This window comes from Trichosurus vulpecula, chromosome 2, assembly GCF_011100635.1.
Source record: "Trichosurus vulpecula isolate mTriVul1 chromosome 2, mTriVul1.pri, whole genome shotgun sequence".
In the NCBI taxonomy this organism is placed as follows: domain Eukaryota; kingdom Metazoa; phylum Chordata; class Mammalia; order Diprotodontia; family Phalangeridae; genus Trichosurus; species Trichosurus vulpecula.
In genome coordinates, this window is record NC_050574.1 from 87,910,502 (window position 1) to 87,934,974 (window position 24,473).

Consider the following 24,473-nt stretch of genomic DNA (forward strand, 5'->3'; position numbering starts at 1 on the left):
AGGATCTGGTCTTTGGGCTCTTCTGGGCTACATCACAAGTACATGGCTCCACACATCAACACTGGGATTGGGGGTGAAAACAGGACATTCTATCCCAGTTACAAGATGATAGTGGTCTTCCAAGAGAGTGCCAGATGATCAGGTAGTTTCTGATAAGACAGTTCTAACAAAGCAGTGAGAACATCACAGAAAAGTGGAGGGGAGAGGAAAGTCAAGCTGCAGAGACCCCTGCCCCCAAAACAAAACTGGTCTAGTACTTGGTGCTGCCCATTCTTAGGATAGGAGCAGACATCTACAGAGATAACTGGCACCCTCGAGCTCTGAGGCCTCCTGGCCACAGAGCTTACTTGGCCCAAGGGTTTCTCAAGCTCCTTACAGCAAATTTAGCCTTGCTGCCCAGCTCTTCCCCAATTCTGAGAAGCTAGTTATACTTAGCCAGACACTCAGATCAGCAAGGGGCACCAGTTATGACCTGCCCAGTGCAGAGACCCACCACCAGGTCTGCAAAGAAGGTATCTTCAGTTTCCCCAGAATGATAGGAAACCATTACTCCCCATCCAATGGACTGAGCCAGCTTGTACATCTGGAGAGATTCAGTTAGAGAGCCACTCTGGTTCACTTTGAGTAGGAGGCAGATGCAGGTTTTCTCATTCACAGCCATTCCAATGTGCTTGGGATTGGTCACTGTAAGATCACTGCCTACCACTTGGATGCCTGCAGTACCAGTGAAATTCTTCCAAGCTTCCTAATCATCTTGGTCAAAAGGATCTTCAACAGACACCACTGGATAGTCCTTGATGAAGCTCTTGTAGAGGTCCCCAAGCTCAGAAGGGGAGATGTATCTGCTGGAATCAACAGGAGACTTGAAGTCCAAGTCATATTTCTCAGATCAGAAGAATTCTGAGGCAGCAATATCCATACTAATTATGACCTTATCAGTATAGCTAGCCTTGCCAATAGTATTCTTTAGCACCTCCAGAGCGTCTTTATTTTCCAGGATGTTAGGAGCAAAGCCACCTTCAGTCCTACATTGGTGGCATCCTATCTAATATTTCTGCTTAATTACATTCTTCAGGTTGAGGTAGACCTCAGCTGCAAAGGGCATGGCCTCCTTAACGTTTGCTGCTCCCACAGGGAGGATCATGAACTCCTGCACGGCCAGCTTGTTACAATATGGGAGTCACCTTGATCACACTGAAGGCTGGAAATGGCCGGATGACTTCATCATTGCCTCCAAGGTCAGCAATGTGGTGGGAGAGGGAGACACCTTTCTCAGCAGCTCCAGTCTTTGAAAATTCTACATGTCCCAGGACACTGCTTAATGCAGAAAACATCACTCAGGGCTTCATTCTGCTTGAGAAGATCTACTTTGATTTCCTGGATGTTAACTAGTGCCTGTTTTACAAACTCATATAGTGTCATATAAATGAAGATACCATTCTGGGATATAAGTATTAGAAAACTGGGATGGTTTATAATCCTTTTGGTTTCTTCCTCAACCTACTGTAGAAACTGTGAGTTGATTTCTGGGCACATTTTGTATCTGAACTTCCTCCCCAACTCCCTTCGTGGCTCTCCTCTCTTCTCCTCTCCTCTTCTCTCCTCCCTTTCCTTCCCTCTGCTGCTTCTGGATGGGTTAGAGAAAGGAAAGACTAGAGGTATGGAAACCAGTTAATGGGCTACTGTAATAGTGAAGGTGAAAGTTGAGGAGATGACAGTCTGAACTAGAAGGGTACTTGTATGCAGAATGATAACAAACAGATAAAGGAGATTTCTTTGGAGGAAGAAATTACATTATTTGGCAAATGATTACATTTATGGGGTAAGAAAGTGAGGGATTAAGGATAACAGTGAAGTTGCAAACCAGAATGATCAGAAGAATTGGATCCTCAACAGAAATAGCAAATTTTGGAAGAGATATGGGTCTTGTTGAAAAGATAACCAGTTGTGTTCAGAAATGTCGAGTCTGACATGCTTACAGGATATCCAGAGACTAGGACTGAACATATAGATTTGAGAGCCATGTACACAGATGTAACAATTGCCTATTAGAAAGAAAGGCAGGAGAAAGGTAAAAGATTATGAACCCTGAACCTGGATTAGGCAGATTGTTTCCGATCTCCATTCCTTGGTTCATGTTGCTCTCTCTTCCTAATGCCCTCCTGTTCCTGATGCCAAGCAGAACATCGACAAAAGAAACATGTGGTAACTCACCTCAGTTTCTCTAACTTGCAGTTTTGATTTTCCAAGGCCTTACACAGAAGTTTCACTGCCCCCTCCTCAAAGGAAATTTCACTCAGATCTAGGTCCTTAAGGCTCTCACTGCTACTGAGAGCAGATAAGAGATTCTGCAAACAGGTTTGGGTAAGATAACAACGTGCGAAGCTATAGGAGAAAACATAATCGGAGGGAAAGTAGTCAATTCCATTTTTTTGCGATTAACTTCCTGTCTTTCTCTGGGCAATGCAAAAAACTCATCCACTTAAGGATCACCATCCTTTGTTGTCTCCTTTTCAGTGGAATGAATGCAGTTTCTTTAAAAATTGGCCATCTCTTCCTGAGAAGACCATTTTTGGAACTCAAATTGTACTATAAAAATATATAATAAGTACTATTTATTACCAGTTAAAATAAATAGAAAAGTATACCAATAGACCAGATTAAATAAGAAAGAATCAGAGACAACTATAGACATAAGAACATAAATTACTCACAGGAGAACTCTCAACATGAAAAATAAATTTCAGGAAAAACTGGAAAGTATTTTGGCAGAAATTAGGTTTATGCCAACATTTATAGCAAATGCTCTAATTAACTCAAAATGTACCTGCGCCCTGAATATTGAAGGTCATAATGTTTAAAAAAGATAGAAAGAGAAAGAAAGGAAGGAAGGAAGGAAGGAAGGAAGGAAGGAAGGAAGGAAGGAAGGAAGGAAGAAGAGAATTAGATCAAGAACCTTAGACAAATACGAATAGGGTAGCATTCTTAGACTGTGTCAACAACAAAAGACCAAATATCTCGTCTCTATCATATGAAACTGAAGAGTTTTTAATTCTTAAAGATTTCAAAGCAGAGAAATGGTACCACAATATTATTTCCTTTCTAATCACTGCCCCAGAGCTCCCAAAAGAGAAGGAGCACACATTAGAAATGGGATCTTTCCTGTACAAAAACAAAAAGCTGCTAGACACAAACCTGGAAATTTGCATGACTCCATTCCTACTGCCTCCCTCCCAGCTCCTTGTCCTTCTCCCCATTCTGCAGGATCTCAGTTACTTGAACAGGATATTTAATTAAGCACAGCTGGACATAGAAATCTCTACACAGGTTTGGTCCTTTTCTTTTCTGGTAGAGATGAAGATATAGTATCATCTATCCAGGGATCCCTTTGCTGCCAAACACAACTTTAATAGCTCTAACTCAGTCTGGCATGCCTTTAGTGGGGTTAACACATACATGAATGAAAAGAACTCCACCTTAGTTTTCCACACAGGCATAAGGAAAGGCAAAGCAGTGCCTGGTGTTGGATCCTTTGTTCCAAAATTGTGTCCCCAAAGAAACGCTAGGGTGAGAATCTGGGCTGGACACATGTCCAAAGCTGAAAAGTGAACACTGCATATCCCATAAGAAGAATCCATAATTCCATCTGTCTGCAAAAGCCTAGTAACAGCTTCAAGACACAAGAAAAGATGATAATCAAAGGAAATTCTCCATGTGCTTGATGCCGAAAACAGCACTCTGGGCTTCATTCTGCTTGAGAAGATCTACTTTGATTTCCTGGATGTTAACTAGTGCCTGTGTTAAAAACTGAGCACCTTGAGTTTCATATAAATGAGGATACCATTCTGGGAAATAACTATTAGAAAACTGGGATTGTTTATAATCTCTTTTGGTTTCTCCCTCAACCTACTGGAGCAATTGTGAGTTGATTTCCTGACACATTTTATATCTAAACTTTCTCTCCAACTCCCTTGCTCTTCTCTCTTCTCCTCTCCTCTTCTCTCCCCTCTTCTCCTCTCTTCTTCTTTCCTCCCTTTCTTTCCCTCCTCTACCTGTGGATGAGTTAGAGAGGGGAAAGACGTGCTACAGAAACCAGTTAGTGAGCTACTGCCATAGTGAAGGTGAAAAGTGATGAGATGACAGTATGAACTTGAATGGTAGCCGCATGCACAAAGATAACAAACACATAAAGGAGATTTCTTTGGAGGAAGAAATTACGTTATTGGCAAATGATTATATGTATGGGGTGAGAAAGTGAGGAATGAAGGATAACAGTGAAGTTGCAAACCTCAGTGACAAGAAGGATAGAATCCTCAACAGAAATAGCAATGTTTGGAAGAGATGTGGGTGTTGTTGAAAAAATAACAAGTTCTGTTCAGACATGTTGAGTTTGACACACTTACAGCATATCCAGAGACTAGGATTGAAAATACAGATTTGACAGCCATGCACACACATGTGATAATTGCCTATTAGAAAGAAAGGCAGTAGAAGGGCACAAGGCTATGAAACTTGAAACTGGATTAGGTAGACAGCTTCCCCGCTCTATTCCCTGGTTCCTGTTGTTCTCTCTTCCTAATTCACTCCTATCCCTGATGCCAAGCAGAGCATCAACAAAGGGAATACGTGGTAACTCACCTCAGTTTCTCTAACTTGCAGTTTTGATTTTCCAAGGCCTTACACAGAAATTTCATTGTTCCCTCCTGAAAGGAATTTTCACTCAAATCTAGATCTTTCAGGCTCTCACTTCTATTGAGAGCAGAGAAAAGATTCTGCAAACAGGTTTGGGTAAGACAACAACATGCCAACCTATAGCAGAAAACATAATCAGAGGGAAAGTGGTCAATTCCAATTTCTGACATTAATTGACTTAACATCTTTCTCTGGGCAATGCTAAAAACACATCAACTTTATGATCACCATCCTTTGTTATTTCCTTTTCAGCGGCATAAATGCAATTTCTTTAAAAATGGTGAATCTGTTCCAGGGAAAACCATTTTTAGTACTCAAATTGTGCTATTATATTATATGCTATATAATTGCAAATTACGCTATTTATAAGTAATAGTTAGTAGTAGTTAAAAGAAATAAGAAAAAGTATACCAACAGACCAGAATAAATAAGAAAGAATCAAAAACAAATAAACTCACTAAGTAGTCTTCAATAGACATAAGAACATAAATTATTCATGGAAGAACTCTCTATATGAAAAATAAATTTCAGGAAAAACTGGAAAAGATTTTGGAAAAAATTAGGTTTAGACCAACATTTATAATATATACCCTAATTAGCTCAAAATGTACATGTGGCCTGAATATTGAAGGTCATAATGTTTTAAAAAAAATAGAAAGAGAAAGAAAGAAGAGAATTAGGTCAAGAACCTTAGACAAATATGAATAGGGTAGAATTCTTAGACTGTGGCAACAACAAAAGACCAAATAGCTAATATCCATTATAAGAAATTGAAAAGCTTTTAATTCTTAAAGATTTCAAAGAAGAAAAATGGTGCTACAATACTATTCACTTCCCTTCCAATTACTGGTCTTAAAAGAGAAAGAACATTTGTAGCACTCACTGGAGATGAGATCTTTCCTGTACAAAAGCAAAAAGCTGCTGGACACAAACCTGGAAATTTACATGACTGCACCCACACTACCTCCCTCCCAGCTCTTTGTCCTCCTCCTGACTCTACAGGACTTCAGTTACATTAATAAGATATCCTTTCATTAAGTTCAGCTGGAACCTGTGCCCGGGTTTTTTCCCTTTGTCATCTGGTAGTGATGAAGACATTGTATCATCTCTCCAGGGATCTCTTTGCAGTCAGAAACAACTTTAATAATGCCAATTCAGTCTGGCATGTCTTTAGTGGGGTTAAAAGATACATGGAGGAAAAGAACTCCACCTTAGTTTTCCTCACAGGCACAGGGAAATGTAAAGTCGAGCAGTACCTGGTGTTGGATCCTTTTTTCCAAAATTCTGTGTCCCCAAAGAAAAGCTAGGGTGAGAATTTGGGCTGGACACACGTCCAAAGCTGAAAAGTGAACACTGCATAACCCATAAGAAGAACCCATGGTTCCATCTGTCTGCAAAAGCCTAGTAAAGGCTTCAAGACATGAGAAAAGATGATAATCAAAAGAAAATTTTCTGAGTCCCAGGACAGTGCTTAATTCAGAAAACAACATTCAGGGCTTCATTCTGCTTGATAAAATCTACTTTGATTTCCTGGATGTGAACAAGTGCCTGTGTTACAAACTCAGCATCTTGAGTCTTATATAAAGGAGGACACCATTATGGGAAATTACTATTAGAAAAGCAAGTTGGTATATAATCTGTTTTGGTTTCTCCCTCAACCTACTGGAATAATTTTGAGTTGATTGTCGATGACATTTTACATCCGAACTTCCTCTCTAACTCCCTTGCTGTCTCTCCTCTCCTCTCTTCTCCTCTTGCCTCTTCCCTTCCTTTTCCTCCTCTCCATCTGGATGGGTTAGAGAGGGGAAAGACTAGAGGAATGGAAACCACTTAGTGAGCTACCCCAATACTGAAAGTGAAAGGTGATGAGATGAGAATATGAACTACAAGGATAGTTGAATGCACAGATATAAACAGATAAAGGAGATTTCGTTGGAGGAAGAAATTGCATTACTTGGCAAATGAATTTATTTATGGGGTGAGAAAGTGAGGAAATAAACCTGAGAGACAAGAAGGAAAATATCCTGAACAGAAATAGCAAAATTTGGAGGAGACATGGGTCTTGTTGGAAAGATAATCAGCTCTGTTCTGACATGTTGAGTCTGACATATTTACAGGATATCCAGAGACTAGGACTGATAATATAAATTTGAGAGCTTTACACACAGATGTGTAATTGTCTATTAGAAAGAAAGGCAGTATTCCCTTAGGAAACCAATCTTTCCCTTTCATGTTTTTCATTACAGCATAGAGAGAAGGAGAAGGGTATAAGACTATAAACGCTGAACCTGGATTAGGCAGACAGTTGCCACACTCCATTCCCTGGTTTGTGTTGCCCTCTCTTCCTAATGCCCTCCTGTCCCTGATACCAAACCGAACATCAACAAAGGGAACATGTGGGACCTTACCTCAGTTTTTCTAACTTGCAGTTTTGATTTTCCAAGGCCTTACACAGAAGTTTCATTGCCCCCTCCTCAAAGGAATTTTGACTCAGATCTAGGTCTTTCAGGGTTTCATTGCTATTGAGAGCAGAGCAGAGTTTCTGCAAACATGTATGGGTAAGATGACAACATTCCAAGCTGTAGGAGAAAACATAATTGGAGGGAAAAAGGGTCAATTCAATTTTCTGTGGTTAATTAACTTCCTATCTTTCTCTGGGCAATGCTAAAAACTCATCCACTTTATGATCATTATCCTTTGTCATCTCCTTTTCAGTGGAATGAATGTAGTTTCTTTAAAAATTGGCAATCTTCCTGAGAAGACCATTTTTAGACCTTGAATGAAAAATATTCATACCATATAAGAATATTTAAACAATAGGTACTATTTATTACAAGTTAAAATAGACAGAAAAATATCCCAATAGTCTAGATCAGGGCTGTCCAACCTTAGGTTTTTATTGAAACAACAGAAAATATATTTTGATTTGCCATTTTAGTGAGAGCTCTGCAGTGGCTTGCCTTCCTTTACTAAAGCATTTATTTAAATTTCTATGCTTGTAAGTGGGCTGCATAAATCATATTGAGGACCACATTTTGGACAGCCCTGGTTTAGATTAAATAAGAAAGGATCAGAAACAGCTAAACTCAATAAGTAATCTTCAATAGATGTAAGTCATGGAAGAACTCTCAGCACGAAAAATAAATTTCAGGAAAAACCGGAAAGGATTTTGGCAGAAATTAGGTTTAGACCAACATTTATAACATATGCCTTAATTAACTCAAAATGTACCTGTGAAGCTTGTAATGTTTTTAAAAAAAGGAAAGAAAGAAGAAAATTGGATCAAGAACCTTAGACAAATATGAACAGGGTAGAATTCTTAGACTTTGGCAACAGCAAAACACCAAATAGCTCTTTTCCATTATATGAAATTGAACGGTTTTTAATTCTTAAATTATTCAAAGCAGAGAAATGGTGCCACAGTGCTATTTACTTCCCTTCCAATCACTGCCCCAGAGCTCCCAAAAGAGGAGCATTTGTAGCACACACTGGAGAAGGGATCTTTCCTGTACAAAAATGGAAAGCTGCTGGACATAAACCTAGATATTTGTACGACTCCACCCCCACTGCCTCCCTCCCAGCTCCTTGAACTTGTTCCCCCTCTTCAGGGCCTCAGTTACCTGAACAGAATATCCTTTAATTAAGCACAGCTGTACATAGAAATCTGTTCACAGGCTTTGTCCTTTTCTCTTCTGGTAGAGATGAAGATATAGAACTATCTATCCAGGGATCTCTTTGCTGCCAAACACAAATTTAACAACACTAATTCAGTGTGGCATGTCTTTAGTGGGGTCACCATACATAGAGAAAAACAACACCACCTTAGTTTTCTACACAGGCAAAGGAAAGACAAAGTCCAGCAGTGCCTGGTGTTGGACCCTTTCTTCCAAAATTCTGTGTCTCCAAAGAAAAGTTAGGGTGAGAATCTGGGATGGACACATGTCCAAAGCTCAAAAGGGAACACTGCATATCCCATAAGGACTCATAGTTCCATCAGTCTGCAAAAAGCCTAGTAACAGCTTTAAGACATGAGAAAAGATGATAATAAAATGAAAATTCCACATGCCCCAGGACAGTGCTTAATGCAGAAAACTGCACTCAGGGTTTCATTCTGCTTGAGAAGACCTACTTTGATTTCCTGGACGTTAACTAGTGCCTTTGTTACAAACTCAGCAACTTGAGTCCCATACAAATGAGGATACCATTCTAGGGAATTACTATTAGAAAACTGAGATTGTTGATAATCTCTTTTGGTTTCTCCCTCAAGCTACTGGAGTAATTGTGAGTTGGTTTCCAGTGATATTTTACATCTGAACTTCCTCTAACTCTCTTGCTTTCTCTCCTCTCCTCTCATCTTCTCCCTTTCTTTCCCTCATCTCCCTCTGGATGGTTTAGGGAGAGGAAAGACCTGAGGTATGGAAATCAGTTAATGGGCTACTGCAACAGTGAAGGTGAAAGGTGATAAGGGTCTGGATTAGAAGGGGAGTTTTATGCACAGAGATAAGAAATGCATAAAGGAGACATTTTTGGAAGAAGAAATTACAAAGTACAACAACTGATTATACATTTAGGACGAGAAAGTGAGGAATCAAAAATGTGAGTAAAGTTGCAAATGAGTGAGTAGAAGGAAGGTATCCTCAACAGAAACAGGAAAGTTAGGAAGAGCTGTGGGTTTTCTTGAAAAGATAATTTAGTTCAGACAAGTTGAGTATGACATGGTTACAGAATATCCAGAGACTACGACTGATAATATAGATTTGATTGCCTTGCACATAGATGGGATAATTGCCTACTAGAGAGAAAGGCAGTATTCCCTTAGCAAACCAATCTTTCCCTTTCATGTTTCTCATTACAGCATCAAGAGACGGAGAAGGGTGTGAGACTATGAACCCTAAACCTGGATTATGCAGTTTCCACTCTCCATTGCCTTATTTGTGTTGTTCTCTTTTCATAATTTACTCCTGTTCCTGATGCCAAGCCGAACATCTACAAAGGGAACATGTGGGAACTCACCTCAGTTTCTCTAACTTGCAGTTTTGATTTTCCAAGGCCTTCCCCAGACATTTCATTGCCCCCTCCTCAAAGGAATTTAGTCTTAGATCTAGGTCTTTCAGGCTCTTGTTGCTACTGAGAGCAGAGAAGAGATTGTGCCAACACGCAGGGGGAAGATTACAAGATGACAAGCTGTAGGAGAAAACAATCAGAGGAAAAATGGTCAATTCCATTTTCTGTGATTAATTAATTTCCTGTCTTTCTCTGGGCAATGCTAAAAACACATCCACGGCTCAGATTCAATCTAACTCAGCTCAGATTGATCTGGCCCACTGGCATTAGCATCACAAATGCTCAGGCTCCTTTTAAGAGTCTACCCAATATGGCAAATCCTTAATAAACTTTGTTTTACCTTGGCAAAAATAAAAACACATCCACTTTATGATCACTACCCTTTTTTCATCTCCTTTTCAGTGGAATTTATGAAGTTCCTTTTAAAATAGTCACTCTCAGGGCAGTTAGGTGGTGTAGTGAGTAGAGCACTGGCCGTAGAGTTAGGAGAACCTGAGTTCAAATCCGGCCTCAGACACTTGGCACACTTACTACCTGTGTGACCTTGGGCAAGCTGCTTAACCCCAATTGCCTTGCCTACCCCCCTCCAAAGAAAATAGTCAGTCTCTTCCAAAGAAGAGCCTTTTCAGACCCCAAATTATCCTATAAGGCAAGAATCATCAGTAGTATTTAGTAATAGGTTAAAAAATAGAAAAGTATGGAGAAGACCTCAAAGGACTGAATTACCAGCCAGCTGTGGCAGTTTCCAGAAGCCTGAGAAAACTTAGAATCTCAGAGGGAGGGGTCTGTAGGAACTGGGTGAGAGAGTACAGTCATTTGCATGGCTTGAGAAAGTGGCAGGGGCAGCTGCTCCTCCTGGAACAATCAGTCCACTGATAGAATGTGTGAAAGTCACTTATCTCAAGTTCTAGGAACCAAGATGGTGGAGTAAGCAGTAAGTTGCTATCACCTTCCCTTACTGACCTTGAAAAACCCAGAGAAAAATCTTGGAATAGCAGAGCCACCAGAAACACAAAGTACAGCAGTCCTTTAGCTTGGGAGGCAAGGGGGATTAAGGAAAGGTCCTTCTTGCTGTGTCTGAAGGGGACCAGGACACTACAGGAGGGGTCCCAGCAAGCCAGTGGCAAGCTGCACCTCAGTGGACCAGTGGAAGATCTTAAGCACCAGAGTGGAGGAGCAGCAAATGCCAATACCAGGCACACATCAGCCACTACCACCAGCTCCAGCTCAGCACTAAGTAAACTACCAGAACACTATAGCCTCCAGCTGCCAGAAACTGAGGCCCCAGCACACAAAACCAGTAACCAGGCTTCTAGCTGCCAGCACAGGAAGCCTTGGACAGTGCCCCTGGGCTCCAGAAGCAGAGATCAAATTTAAAACCCAGAAAAAAGGCAAACAACATGAGCAAAAAACAGCAAAGAAAAACAAGGGCCATACAGAAGTATCTTGGTGACAGGAAAGATCACAACAGAAATTCGGGAGAAGATAACATTGTCGATATACCCACATCCAAACCTCACAGGTGAATATGAACTGGTCTCAAGCCCAAAAAGCCTTCTTGGAAGAGTGTTCAAGAAGGATTTCAAAAGTCAAATAAGAGAGTTAGAAGAAAAATCAAACAATTCCTTTAAAAATACAATTGACAAAATTGGGGAAAAGTACACTGAATAAAACAACTCCTTAAAAAGTAGAATTGGCCAAATGGAAAAGGAGGTACAAAAACTACCTGAAGAAAAAAACTGTTAAAAAGAAAAATTGGGGAAGTGCAAGCTAATGACTCTATCAGACATCAAGAATCAGTCAAACAAAATCAAAAAATGAAAAAAAAACAGAATAAAAGTAAAATAGCTCACTAGAAAAACAACCGACCTGGAAAATATATCCCAGAGAGATAATTTAAGAATTATTGGTCTACCTGAAAGCCATGATGAAAAAGAGCCTGGACAGCATCTTCCAAGAAATCAAGGAAAACTCAGCTGAGGTCCTAGGACCACAGGGTAAAATATTCATCAAAATAATCCACTAATCTCCTCCTAAAATAGATCCCAAATTGAAAATGCCAAGGGATATTGTAGCCAAATTACAGAATTATCAGATCAAGGGGAAAATATTGCAAGCAGCCAGACAGAAAAAATTCAAATGTGGTCGAACCACATTCAGGATTACACAGGACCTTGCAGTTTCTACATTAAAGATCATAGGACTTGTAATATGATATTCTGTAAGGTAAAGGAGCTTGGATTGCAACCAAGGATCAATTGCCCAGAGAAATTGAGCATAATCTTTCAGGGGAGGAGATGACTATTCAATGAAATAGGGGACTTCCAGACTTTCTTGATGAAAAAACCAGAGCTCAATGGAAAATTTGATCTTCAAATACAAGACTCAAGAGAGGTACAAAAAAGTAAACAGGAAAAGGAAAAAACAACATTAGTCAATAATTTAAAATGGTTTATATGCCTACATGGAAAGATAATAAAACTCTCGAGAACAATATCTTTATTATGACATCTAGAAGGGATATACATAGAGAGAGGAAGTGGGTTTAAGTTGCCTTTGATGTGATGATAAAAAACCCTAATTAAGTGGTAAAAAAAAATTGCAATGGAAGAAGAGGAGAGGAGGAGGCAGAAAAGGGCAAATTACATCACCTATTACATATTACAGAAGAGGGAAAGATGGAAGAGAGATGATCATTGTTGGAACTTTACTCTCATTGTATTTGGCTCAAGGAGGGAATAACATACTCAGTTAGACATAGAAATCTAACTTGCCCTATAGGCGGTTGGAGAGAAAATGGGAAACAAAAGGGAGGGGGATATAAGGGAGGGAAGTAAGGGAAAAGGGGGAAAAAAGGAGGGAGCTGATTGAAGGGAGAGCAGATTGAGAGAGGCTATGGTCAAAAGCAAAACTACTGAGGAGGAAAAGGGAGAAAGGAGAAAGAAAAGCATAAACAGGTGTGTGTGTGGGTACAGAATGGAGAGAAAGACACAGATAGTAACCATAACTGTGAATGTGAATGGGACAAACTCTCCCATAAAATGGAAGTAGATAGCAGGATAGATTAAAAATCATAATCCTACAATATATTGTTTACAAGAAACACATTTAAAACAGAAGGCTATCCACAGGGTAAAGGTAAAAGGCTGGAGTAGAATATATTACACTTCAGCTGAAGTAAAAAAAAACAGGGGCAGCAATCCTGATCTCAGACAAAAGAAAAGCAAAAATAGATCTAATTCAAAGAGATAATGAAGAAAACTACATCCTGCTCAAAGGCACCATAGACAATGAAGTAATGTCATTACTAAACATATATCCACCAAATAGTATAACATCCAGATTCTTAGAGGAGAAGGTAAGGGAGTTACAGGAAGAAATAGACAACAAAACTGTACTAGTGGGGGACCTCAACCTCCCCATCTCTGAACTAGAAAAATCTAACCCCAAAATAAACAAGAAAGAAGTGAAGAAGGTGAACAGAATTTTAGAAAAGTTAGATATGGTAGACCTCTGGAGAAAACTGCATGGGGATAGTAATGAATATACCTTTTTCTCAGTGGTACATGGCACCTAAACAAAAATTGACCATGTACTAGGGCATGAAAATCTTATAATCCAATGCAGAAAGGCAGAAATGTAAAATGCATCCTTTTCAGATCACAATGCAATAAAAATTATATGTGATAAAAGACCATAGAAAGATAGACTAAAAATTAATTAGAAACTAAATAATCTATTCCTAAAGAATGAGTGGGTCAAACAACAAATCATAGAAGCAGTAACTTCATCCAAGAGAATGACAATAATGAGACAACATACCAAAACATATGGGTTGTAGCAAAAGCATTTCTTAGGGGAAGTTTTATATCTCTAAATATTTATCCATATCCAATAAAGTAGAGAAAGAGGAGACCAATAAATTGGTCATGCAACTAAAAAAGTTAGAAAAAGAACAAATTAAAAATCTCCAATGAAAAGCTAAATTAGAAATACTGAAAACTGAAGGAGAGATTAATAAAACGGAAATTAAGAAAACTATTGAACTAATAAATAAAACTAAGAGCTGGTTTTATGAAAAACCAATAAAATAGACAAACTGTTGGTTAATTCTATTAAAAAAGAAGAAAATCAAATTACCAGTATCAAAAATGGAAAGGATGAATTCACCACCAAAGAAAAGGAAATTAAAACAATAATTAGAAACTATTGTGCCTAACTATATGCCAATAATTTTGACAATCTTACTGAAATGGATATAAATTGCACAGATTCACAGAAGAGGAAATAAAATAAATAACCCCATTTCACAAAAAGAAATTGAACAAGTCATCATTGAATTCCCTAGGAAAAAATCTACAGGGCCAGATGGATTTACAAGGGAATTCTATCAAACATTTAAGGAACACTTAATTCCAATTCTACATAGATTACTTAGGAAAACTGGTGACAAAGGAGTCCTACCAAATTCTTTTTATGATATAAATATGGCACTGATACCTATACTGGGAAGAGCCAAAATAGAGAATGAAAATTATAGAACAATTTCCCTAATGAATATAGATGCAAAAATTTTGAATAAAATTTTAGCAAAAAGATTACAGCAACTTATCACAAGAATAATACATTATGACCAAGGAGGATTTAGACCCACAATGCAGGGCTGTTTCAGTGTTAGGAAAACTTTCAGTATAGTTGATCACATCAAAAATAAAACTAATGGAAACCATATGATTATCTCAATAGATGCAGAAAAAGCTTTTGACAAAATACAACACCCATTACTATTTAAAATACTAGAGAGCATAGGAATAAATGGAGTCCTCCTTAACATGGTAAGTAGCATCTACCTAAAACCATCAGCAAGTATTATATATAATGGGGATAAGCTAGAAGCATTTCCAATAAGATCAGGGCGGAAACAAGGATGTCCATTATCACCACTGTTATCCAATATGGTACTACTAGAAACTTCAGCTATAGCAATAAGAGAAGAAAAAGAAATAGAAGGAATTAGAATAGGCAAAGAAAAAACTAAGTTATCACTCTTTGCAGATGATATGGAGATATACTTAGAAAATCATAGAGAATCAAGTAAAAAAATCCTTGAGATAATTAACAACTTTAGCAAAGTTGCAGGATATAAAATAAACCCACATAAATCATCAGCATTTCTATATATTACTAACAAAGCCCAACAGCAAGAGATAGAAAGAGAAATTCCATTTAAAGTTACTGTAGACACTATAAAATATTTGGGAGTCTACCTGCCAAGACAAACCCAGGAAGTATATGAACACAATTACAAAACACTTTTCATACAAATAAAGTCAGATCTAAATAACTGGAAAAACATTAATTGCTCGTGGATAGGCCAAGCTGATATAATAAAAATGAAAATTCTACCTACATTAATTTACTTATTCAGTACAATACCTATCAAACTACTAAAATTATTTTATACATCTAGAAAAAGCAATAACAAAATTCATCTGAAGATCAAAAGGTCCAGAATATCAAGGGAATTAATGAAAAGAAATGCTAGTGAAGGTGGCCTGGCCAAACCACATCTTAAATTGTATTATAAAGGGGCAGTCATAAAACCTACTTAGCACTGGATAAGAAACAGAGTGATAGATCAGTGTAATAGGTTAGGTAAACAAGACACAGTAGTTGATAACTGTAGTAATATACTGTTTGATAAACTCAAAGACTCCAGCTTCTGGGATAAGAACTCACTATTTAACAAAAACTGTTCGGAAAGCTGGAAAATACTATGGCAGAAACTGGGCATAGACCAACAGCTTCTACCATATACCAAAATAAAGTCAAAATGGGTACACAATTTAGATATAAAAGTTAATACTATAAGCAAACTGGGAGAGCAAGGAATAATTTACCTGTCAGATTTATGGAGACTGGAAGAATTTATGACCAAACAAGATTTAAAGAACATTGTGTGTAAAACGGATACTTTTGATTCCTTCAAATTGAAAGTTTTCGTACAAACAAAGCCAATGCAACAACTCTGAGGTATCATATCACACCTATCAGATTGGCTAATCTGACAAAACAGGAAAATGATAAATGCTGGAGATGTGGGAAAATTGGAACATTAATGCATTGTCGGTGGAATTGTGAACTGATCTAACCATTCTGCAGAGCAATTTGGAAGTATGCCCAAAGAGATTCAAAACTGCATACCCTTTGACCCAGCAATACCACTTCTAGGTCTGTATCCCAAAAAGATCATAAAAAAGAGAAAAGGACCCACATGTACAAAAATATTTATAACAGCAATTTTTGTAGTGGCCAAGAATTGGAAATTGAGGAGATGCCCATAAATTTGGGAATGGCTGAACAAGTTGTGGTATGTGAATGTAATGGAATACTATTATGTTATAAGAAATGATGAGCAGGCAGACTTCAGAAAAACCTGGAAAGACCTGAATGAACTGGTGCTGAGTGAAGTGAGCTGGACTGGGAGAATATTGTACACAGCAATATCCACAATGGATGACTAACTTTGATAGATTTATCTTAGCAATGCAAGCATCCAAGAGAACTCCATAGGACTCATGATGGAAAATGCTGTCTACATCCAGAAAAGAAACTACAGAGTCTGAATATAGATTGAAGTATTTATTTGCTCTCTCCTTTTTTTATTTTTTTTGTTTACTTCTTCTTTCTTGCGGTTCCTCTCACTTGTTCTTATTCTTCTTTACAACACGACTAATATGAAAATAGGTTCAATATGAATGTATATGTAGAGCCTATATCAAATTACACACTATCTTGGGGAGGGGAGAGATGGAGAGAAAATTTGTAACTCAAAATCTTACGAAGTGAATGTTGAAAACTAAAAAGAAATAAATAAAATATTTTTAAAAGAGACATATTCTTCTGAGGAGACCAGGAGAAAAAAGGCAGGCTCACTGACATTGAGTGATTTGCCTAAGGTTATGCAGATAGAATTTAAACCAAAGTCATTCATCAAATATCATTGATAAATGTCTGATACCCTAAATTTATATGTAATTAACACAAGATAGAAATGGGTCAATAGATAGGAACAAAAGAACAGCAAAGAATAAATGGCCACATGAAAACATGATCCAAATCACTAATAGTAAGAGAAATATAAATTAAAACCACTCAGGTTTTATTTTATGCTGTGCAAATTAGTAAGGATGACAAAAAAATATAACAGTCAATCTCGGAGGTATTCTGTGAATATAAGAACCCTAGTGCCCTCTTGGCAGGATGGTGAATTGGTCCAACTATCTTTGGTATCCATTTAGAAGTATGCCAAAAAATCAGAAAACATTCATGTCTAATACAAACAATTTTGTCAAATTATATGTTTGACACACTGATAATTTATAGGTAGCACAGTAATATTTGCCAAAATGTAAATAGCAATTGTCTCTCTTTTGGTCAGAAACCCTGAGGGTCTTCTCACAGATTGATTTCTATTTTTTTTGATTAGGGAAAGAGGCCCTTCTCAGCCTCATTTATTATTTAGCCTTAATCACTGAATGAGCTTTGCTCAGTCAAACTGCGATCTGAGAAAGACCTTAGCTTAAAGAGCCAAGGTCCCCCACTGCATCCTAGGCCATCTCCAGTTATCCTGATAAATGTCTGGCCACTGGAACCAGATGGCTCCAGAGGAGAAAGTGATTCTTGTAACTTTGCATAGCCCTTCCTGGGACCAAACCTCTTCCTGGGATTTTTCTTTGGATCTTTTCAAATTGTCCCAGGAAGACTCCAGTTGTGCCCCTATTCTTCTTTGTCTCCACCCATACTTTGTTTGCCCTAAGGTGCTATTTTAACCCTTTTGTGGGGGAAAATCTTGAGAGCTTGGAATTTTTCTGACCTGCTCAGCCATCTTCCCAGAATCCTCTCTGTAATATTTTCTCCCTAACCTAGGAGCTTTGAAACTTGGCTATGATATTCATGTAAATTTTCTTCCTAGGATCTCTTTCAGGTATTGAGAGGTAGATTTTTTTTTTTCTGTTTCTGCTTTACCTTCTTATCCAAGAACTCCAGGGCAATTTCCTTTAATAATTTCTTGTAATATTGTATCTAGACTCTTTTTTTTTATTGTATCTTTCAGTTAGTCTGACTATTCTTATATTGGCTATCCCTGATGAGATGTTTCATGTTCTCTTCTATTTTTAATTCTTTTGATTTTGTTTTATTATTTCTTGGTGTCTTATAATGCCATTCACTTCCACTTGCCCAATTCTAGCTTTCAAGGCTTTATTTCCTTCATTAAGTTTTTGAATATCTATTTCCAGTTGGTTGACTTTCTTTCCATAATTTTCATGATTTTCTTGGATTGCTCTTATTTTTTTCCTAATTTTTCACTGATCTCCCTTATTTGATTTTTAAAGTGCTTTTTAAGTTCTTCTAAGAATTCTTTTTGTGATTGAGACCATTTGACATGTCTTATTGAAAAAGGAGTGAATTTTTTACCTCCACTATCTTCCTCCAAATATGAATTCAGATCTTCTCTATCCCCAGTAATCTATGGATGGCTTCTTTCTGCTTTACTTACTCATTTTTAGTTTTATTTTATTTTTAGGATCTTATTATTGACATTCAAGTTTTAGTTCCCAGGTACGGGGAATGATGCCCCAGTCCTCAGGTCTTACTTTCATTTTCTGAGCTCTGTCTGATGAGGTTTTGGGGTTGAGGGGTGCTCGAGACCCCACAATACCAACACTGGGTCCTGCTGAATGAATTCAACTCAAAACTTCTCAGCCAAGGAAAAAGACAAAGTTTGTGAAGGATTTGCCATATTGGGTTGTCTTGGTAAGATGCTTATAACTCGAGTGCCCCCACAAAGGGGTAATGGGGGCCAACAGGACATTTTGGATGACCCCCTTGTTATGGCTTCAACCCCAGCCCCTCCTCCTACTCCCCAACCTCCCCCGAGCACCCTTGTTTCTTGTGTTCCCCCTTCCTTGGCCACCTCCTCTTTCCATTGGTTTCCCTTCCCTTTTCTTCTAGCTCAACCTCCCTCTTTTCCTGCCTCTTTCATGGTCCAAGTCTACTGCCCTGCATCTCCTCCCATGGCCCCTCCCCCCTTGGCTATCCCTGCTCAGGTCTCAGCCAAGGGTCTTGTTGAGGTTGTAATACAAGAAAATTAGGAACCCCTGAGAAACCCCTAGCTACTGACAAGCACCCCCAGAAACAAGGGACTCAGATCTCTCCAGCATTTAGCAGATATCCCTGGGGCCCTGCGACTCCTCCAAGGAATGTCAATAGATAGGACCATCCCCCTGAAGGATAACCTGGCAGACCCTTTCTGTCTAGCAGATATCCCTGGGGCTCCATGACTCCACCAAGGAATGTCAATGAGATTATCCCACTTTACGATAACCCGACTGAATCTTTTGATCAGCCAGGACCTTTGTTCCTGTCCCCCCCCCCCCCCCCCCCCCCGTGACCTGGCCTGTAGGTTCCAGGAGATAATTAACCACTGAAACCCCACATATCCTATATAAGTCAAGTCGTCACCCCAACACGGGGCCATAGATTTGTGGTTGCAGTACCCCGATGGCCGCCGGCTAATAAATTTTCCATTTAAAACTTATACTCTGTGGCGTGTCTCACTCACTTCTGGTACAACAAGGTGTCTCCCTCTGTGGCCCCTTCCCTTGAAGGGACCCCTACTCAGGTTCTGGCCTGGCCTGCCCCTACTGCAGGCCCTGCAGTATCTACCACCATGGGCCCCATCCCCAAGTCAATCCCTATTCAGGTTCCAGCCTTGGGACCTGCCCCCACAACAGTACCTCCTCCCCTAGCTCCTCCCTCTGAGGTGGCACCCCCTCAGGTTTCTTTGGTATCTTCCCCTCTGACCCCTACCCCTCCGCAAGTACCAACTGATCTTCTCCCTTGCCAGCCAGATCTCCCAGCCTTGCAGTCTAATAAAAATCAGCCAGATCTCTTTCCCCAAGCTCCTGTCCCCACAGCACCCTCAAGGCTTTTTATCCTGAGGGAAGTGCCTGCCTCACCCAGTGAGACAATTAGAATACGAGTTCCATTCTCCATTTCAGATCTCATTCAGGTTAAAGAGAAACTGGGGAGATACTCAGAAGACCCTACTAAGTTTACTGAGGGTTTTAAGATCTGTCCCTACAATTCGAGCTTTCTTAGGGTGCTTTGCATATCCTCTTCTCTACCTGTTGTACCACTGAGAAGAAGAGGAGAATCTGGGAACATGCCCAAAAATTTGGAGATCGTTTGGCTAGCAATAACCCCACAAAATATCCCCCAGGAACAGCTGCTGTTCTTGCTAGTGACCCAGGATATCAAGAGTGAGGATAGCAGAAAGAGAGATCATATGGTAATTTGCCTGTTAGAAGGTCTAAGAACAGCATTTCAAAAGCAAATAAATTTTCAAAAAATTAGGGAGATTACTTGGGGAGAAAAGGAAAACCCGGCTCTTTTCCAAGACTGGCTTGTAGAAGCTATTAAGAAGTATAGAAATTTGGATCCCAACTCTATTGAAGGGGCAGCAATACTTTAATTTATCAGTCTGCCCCAGATATTAGGAGGAAACTGCAGAAATTGGCAATGGGATCCCAAATACCTCAGGCCCAATTACTGGAGATGGACTTTGGAGTCTTTAACAACAGAAACCTGGTTGCAGGTGAGGAAAAAGAACTCAGGGATAGGGCTAGAGACAGAGAACATGCTCAATTCTTGGCTACTGCCACGGCCAGGAAAAGACCCAAGGAGCCCCCCCTCCCAGGGCACCTGGAGGAAGCCTGGCAACTTCGGTAGTAGTGAAACCTGCTTTTGATGACACAAGGAGGTCACTGGTCCAAGGAGTGCCCCTCTAGGGCGCCCTCCCAGAGGAAGCCCCCAGGATCCACATCTCTAGGACCATGCCCAGCATGTGACCAGGAGGGACATTGGAGGAAGGACTATCCCAGAGGTTGGAAAAGTGGTAGAACCGCCTCCCAGTACCCTGTCCTCCAGTCTTCTCAAGACTTGGAAGGAGGGGAAAGCCTGGGGCTTGGCAGTGCTCCTGCTTTCTCCACCTCTCTCACCGAACCCTGGGCAAAATCGAGGTTGAAGGTAAGGTTACCCACTTTATCAAAGCTATGTTCTCTTGTTTTAGCCAATTACTCTGGCCCTACCTGCCCCTCAACCCATTGGGTCATGGGCATCAAAGGGGAAACTAAAGGATGTCTCTAGACATACCCCTCCCCAAACTACTTGAGGATCTGTTGTTTGAACACTCCTTCCTTATGCTCTCCTCTAGCCCTACACTCTTGTTGGGAAGGGACCTGATGGTGAAATTGGGAAGTCAATTTTCTCTAGTTAAATATCCCATCTCCTTTTTCCTTCTGTTTACCAGATCCCCCCATGTTCCCCCAGAGATGTGGGAGACAGTTGAGCCAATTGTTTGGGATCAGAGAATTCCTGGGCAAGCTACTTCTGCCACCCCAGCCATAGTTCACCTCCAAGATCCTAAAGTGTTCCCCCATCACCTTCAATATCCAATTAAGCCCAAGGCTTGGGAGGGACTGCTATCATTAATTGCTACTCAAGGCCCTGACTCACTCCCTGTAGAGTGGGGCCCAGACCAGGCTAAAGCTTTGGGGACTTTGACAACTAAATTGACTAGCACTCCAGCATTCGCTCTACCTAATCTAGAAAAACCTTTCACTTTGTATGTTGATGAAAGGAAAAGACAGGCTTTGGGAGTCCCAACACAGTCCTTAGGATCTGACCCCAGGCCAGTTGTCTGTTTTTCAAAACATTTAGATTCCATGGTTGTTACAGCCACTCCAATTGAGAAAGCTCCTAAACCTCTAGTTGGCCAGCCCTTAGAAGTTCTGAGTCCCTATGGAGTTCAGAGCATCCTGGAAACTGAGGGCCAACAGTGGCTGGCTAACCACAGGCTCACCAAATATCAAGACTTGCTCTTAGATACCCCTCACCTCATTCGGATGTGCTACACACTCCTGAACCCCGAAGCAGTGTGGCACACAGAACAAGTGGTTAGGAGAGCGAGGTATGAAACAGTCATCTGCAATAACCTCCAGGGAAATTGTCTTTTACACCAAGGAATTGTCTTTTTTCTCTACTCTTATACTGCCTGTTTGGTGCTTGTTAGCTTAGCCTCCTTAAGGGCCAGGTTTATCTCCTCCAGGCTCCAAGCCATCAACTTGCAGATGACTGCTCAGACTATGTACCCCTTGAAGTCAACCCATCAAGGCAGGGACAGCTCTATACCCCTTGCCAGCAGGAAGCAGTTTCAGAAGCTGAGACCTTCATCCTTGACCCCAAAAGAATTTGGGTCCTATTTGTTTGAGGGGGGAATGAAGAGGGTACAGTCTCTGGGAACCCCCTTGAACCTGATGGGATACAGTCTCTGGGAACCCCCTTAAACTCTACTTGAATCTTCCCACTAGATCTGGCCTTTACCTGAGTCCATAAGCCTTTCATTATCTATGCCCAAATCTCTACCTAGCCTAGCCCTCTACTGTCCAGCTGCTTCCCACCCTTAATCCCACCAAAATCCCATTCTCTTGTTTCCTGGAGTCTTGACCTCTAGTCACCCCAGCCCCATCAATGTCCTCCTTAGACTCCCCCTCAAGACCCTCCCTAAAACCCTCCTCTAGTCACCCCAGACTACTTGACCACCCCTAGATCCCTCCCACAATCTTTCTGTATATAAGTTTCATCTTGTCTCCATGAAAGCACTCAGATTCAATCTAGCTCAGTAGATTGAATCTGGCCTGCTTGTGAAAACAAGCATCACAATTGGTAAGATTTCTTAAGACAACTCAATATGGCGAATCTTTAATAAACTTTTGTCTTTTTCCTTGGCTGAGAAGGCTTGAGTCAAATTCATTCGGCAGGACCCAGCATGTTGGTGTTTGGGGTCTCGAGCACTCCTCAACCCCAAACCTCATCAGGGGCCAACTTTGGGCACCCCTTTCCACCCCTAAGCCACAACTCAGGCCCACATCCTCTCTGTCCCACAAAGGCTCTTGCCTACTTTGGATCCCCTAGTGGCTGCAAACTACCCCTGTCCTCTCTGCCCTGGAAATAAAACCAGGATCTCTGCTCTCCTGCAAGTGCCCACAGCCAGCAGGGTCCCTGCCCCTCTGCTACTGCGCTCACCAGGTATGTGTTAGCTCCTTCTCCCCTGCAGCTGCTGTACAGGACCACAGCCATAGCATAGAGCCATGTCAGGTCAGCACAGCTGTGCTTGGCCTCCCTCAAATGGAAGGTCCTTCAATCTTCTGCTCAGCCTGCAATTTCAACACTGTCTGTGAGGTGAAAGTTGCTGAAGCTGAGGCTGCCTCCTAGCCCATCTGCACCCAGGGCTTGTTGTTTGTGGATTCAGCAGAGTGGGCCTGGAGGTATTTGCACTTCACTCACCAAACCTGCACCCCTCGAGGTTGAGTCTTGTCACATTGCCTTAGGAGGACTGCTTTACCCTGACTTTTGTTTATTTCTGCTGCTCTAAGTTCACTCTGAAGCTATGTTCTTTTCTGTGGAGAAAATCTGGAGAGCCTAAAGTTGTATGAACTCCATCATCTTCCCAAAATCCTTTCCATATTCTTTGTTACTTACAGTGCCATAATATTCCATTACATTCACCTACTACAATTTATTCAGCCCATTCCATATTCAATGGTACCCATTGTTTTTCAAATTTTTTGCTGTAGAAGAATTTTACATTACCATTTATATAACATTAACATAATAACTCTCTGTTCTCTTTGTTAATGTGTATCTTTAACTTCATTTTCTTTTCTTATTATTATAACTAGTATTCCTAGAAAAATATCAAATAACAGTGGTGAGAAGGTCCAACTGTCCCTTTTCACTCTTCTTCCCCATTCTTTTCTCATTGTTCTATCTTTCCACTCATTTAGATTATGGACTATCCTTTTTTTCTCCTAAAACCTTATTTTTCACAATTTTCTCAGTTCTTTACCTCAATTTCCCCATTCCCACATAAGCAGCTACCCCAGCTCTGGGACCAGCATAGACTTACCTCAGTTTTTCCAGTTTACAGTTTGGATTTCTTAGTCCCTCAAAAAAGTCTTCCATACACGAATCAGCAAATCTAATGCAGGACAACTCAAGCTCTTTCAGGTTCTGATTCTTGTGGACCACAGAGGAGAGATCTTGCCAAACACCAGCAGGTAATGTACACAAAAATAAACTATAAACAGAAATGAGAGGAGAATTTTACTGTGGTTATCAGTGGCACTCAAGTTGCCTCCCAGTATTAATATGTATACCTATTTGTATGAGAAAAAATGAAAAGGTCCTATAGCAAATGACAACAATTCTCAGGGAGAGAAGAACAGATGGGATTAGATGCTTGGGACTCTGAAAGCCAAATCCAAGTACTAGCTGCTCCCAGTTCCATCAGCCTTCATCCCACACCCTTCCTTCTTATCACCTTTTCCCCTTGAACTTCTTACTTCAACCCTCACATGCTCAGTGGCAATGCTAAAACCAATGTCTAGACCAGTTAGGTTGGATGAAGGAGGAAGAAACCTGATTTAAGGAAGGAGAAGAAGATCTCTAAATATTCAATATACACAGAAGTTCAAAATTTGTAGTGATAGACTCAGGCTTTCAGGATCATAGGAGACCTAATTATAGCTAGAGCCCTCTGTAGGGCATAGTAATTGGAGAATTTCTACAAGGGAACTGCTCTTGGGATAAGA

At 40.2% G+C, this 24,473-nt stretch overlaps 1 protein-coding gene and 1 pseudogene across 1 annotated transcript in view; both read right to left on the reverse strand.

Annotated features, from left to right (window-relative positions):
- Positions 1-24,473, reverse strand: part of LOC118839924 (NACHT, LRR and PYD domains-containing protein 12-like) — a 55,322-nt gene that overhangs the window by 14,567 nt on the left and 16,282 nt on the right. Inside the window, exons 4-8 of the mRNA XM_036747422.1 lie at positions 23,789-23,959; positions 9,706-9,876; positions 7,101-7,271; positions 4,639-4,809; positions 2,215-2,385 (exon numbers count right to left, since the gene is read on the reverse strand). Of these exons, the coding sequence (XP_036603317.1) occupies positions 2,215-2,385; positions 4,639-4,809; positions 7,101-7,271; positions 9,706-9,876; positions 23,789-23,959 (855 nt within the window). The remainder of the gene's footprint in view (positions 1-2,214; positions 2,386-4,638; positions 4,810-7,100; positions 7,272-9,705; positions 9,877-23,788; positions 23,960-24,473) is intronic.
- On the reverse strand, positions 344-1,334 carry LOC118839841 (annotated as a pseudogene).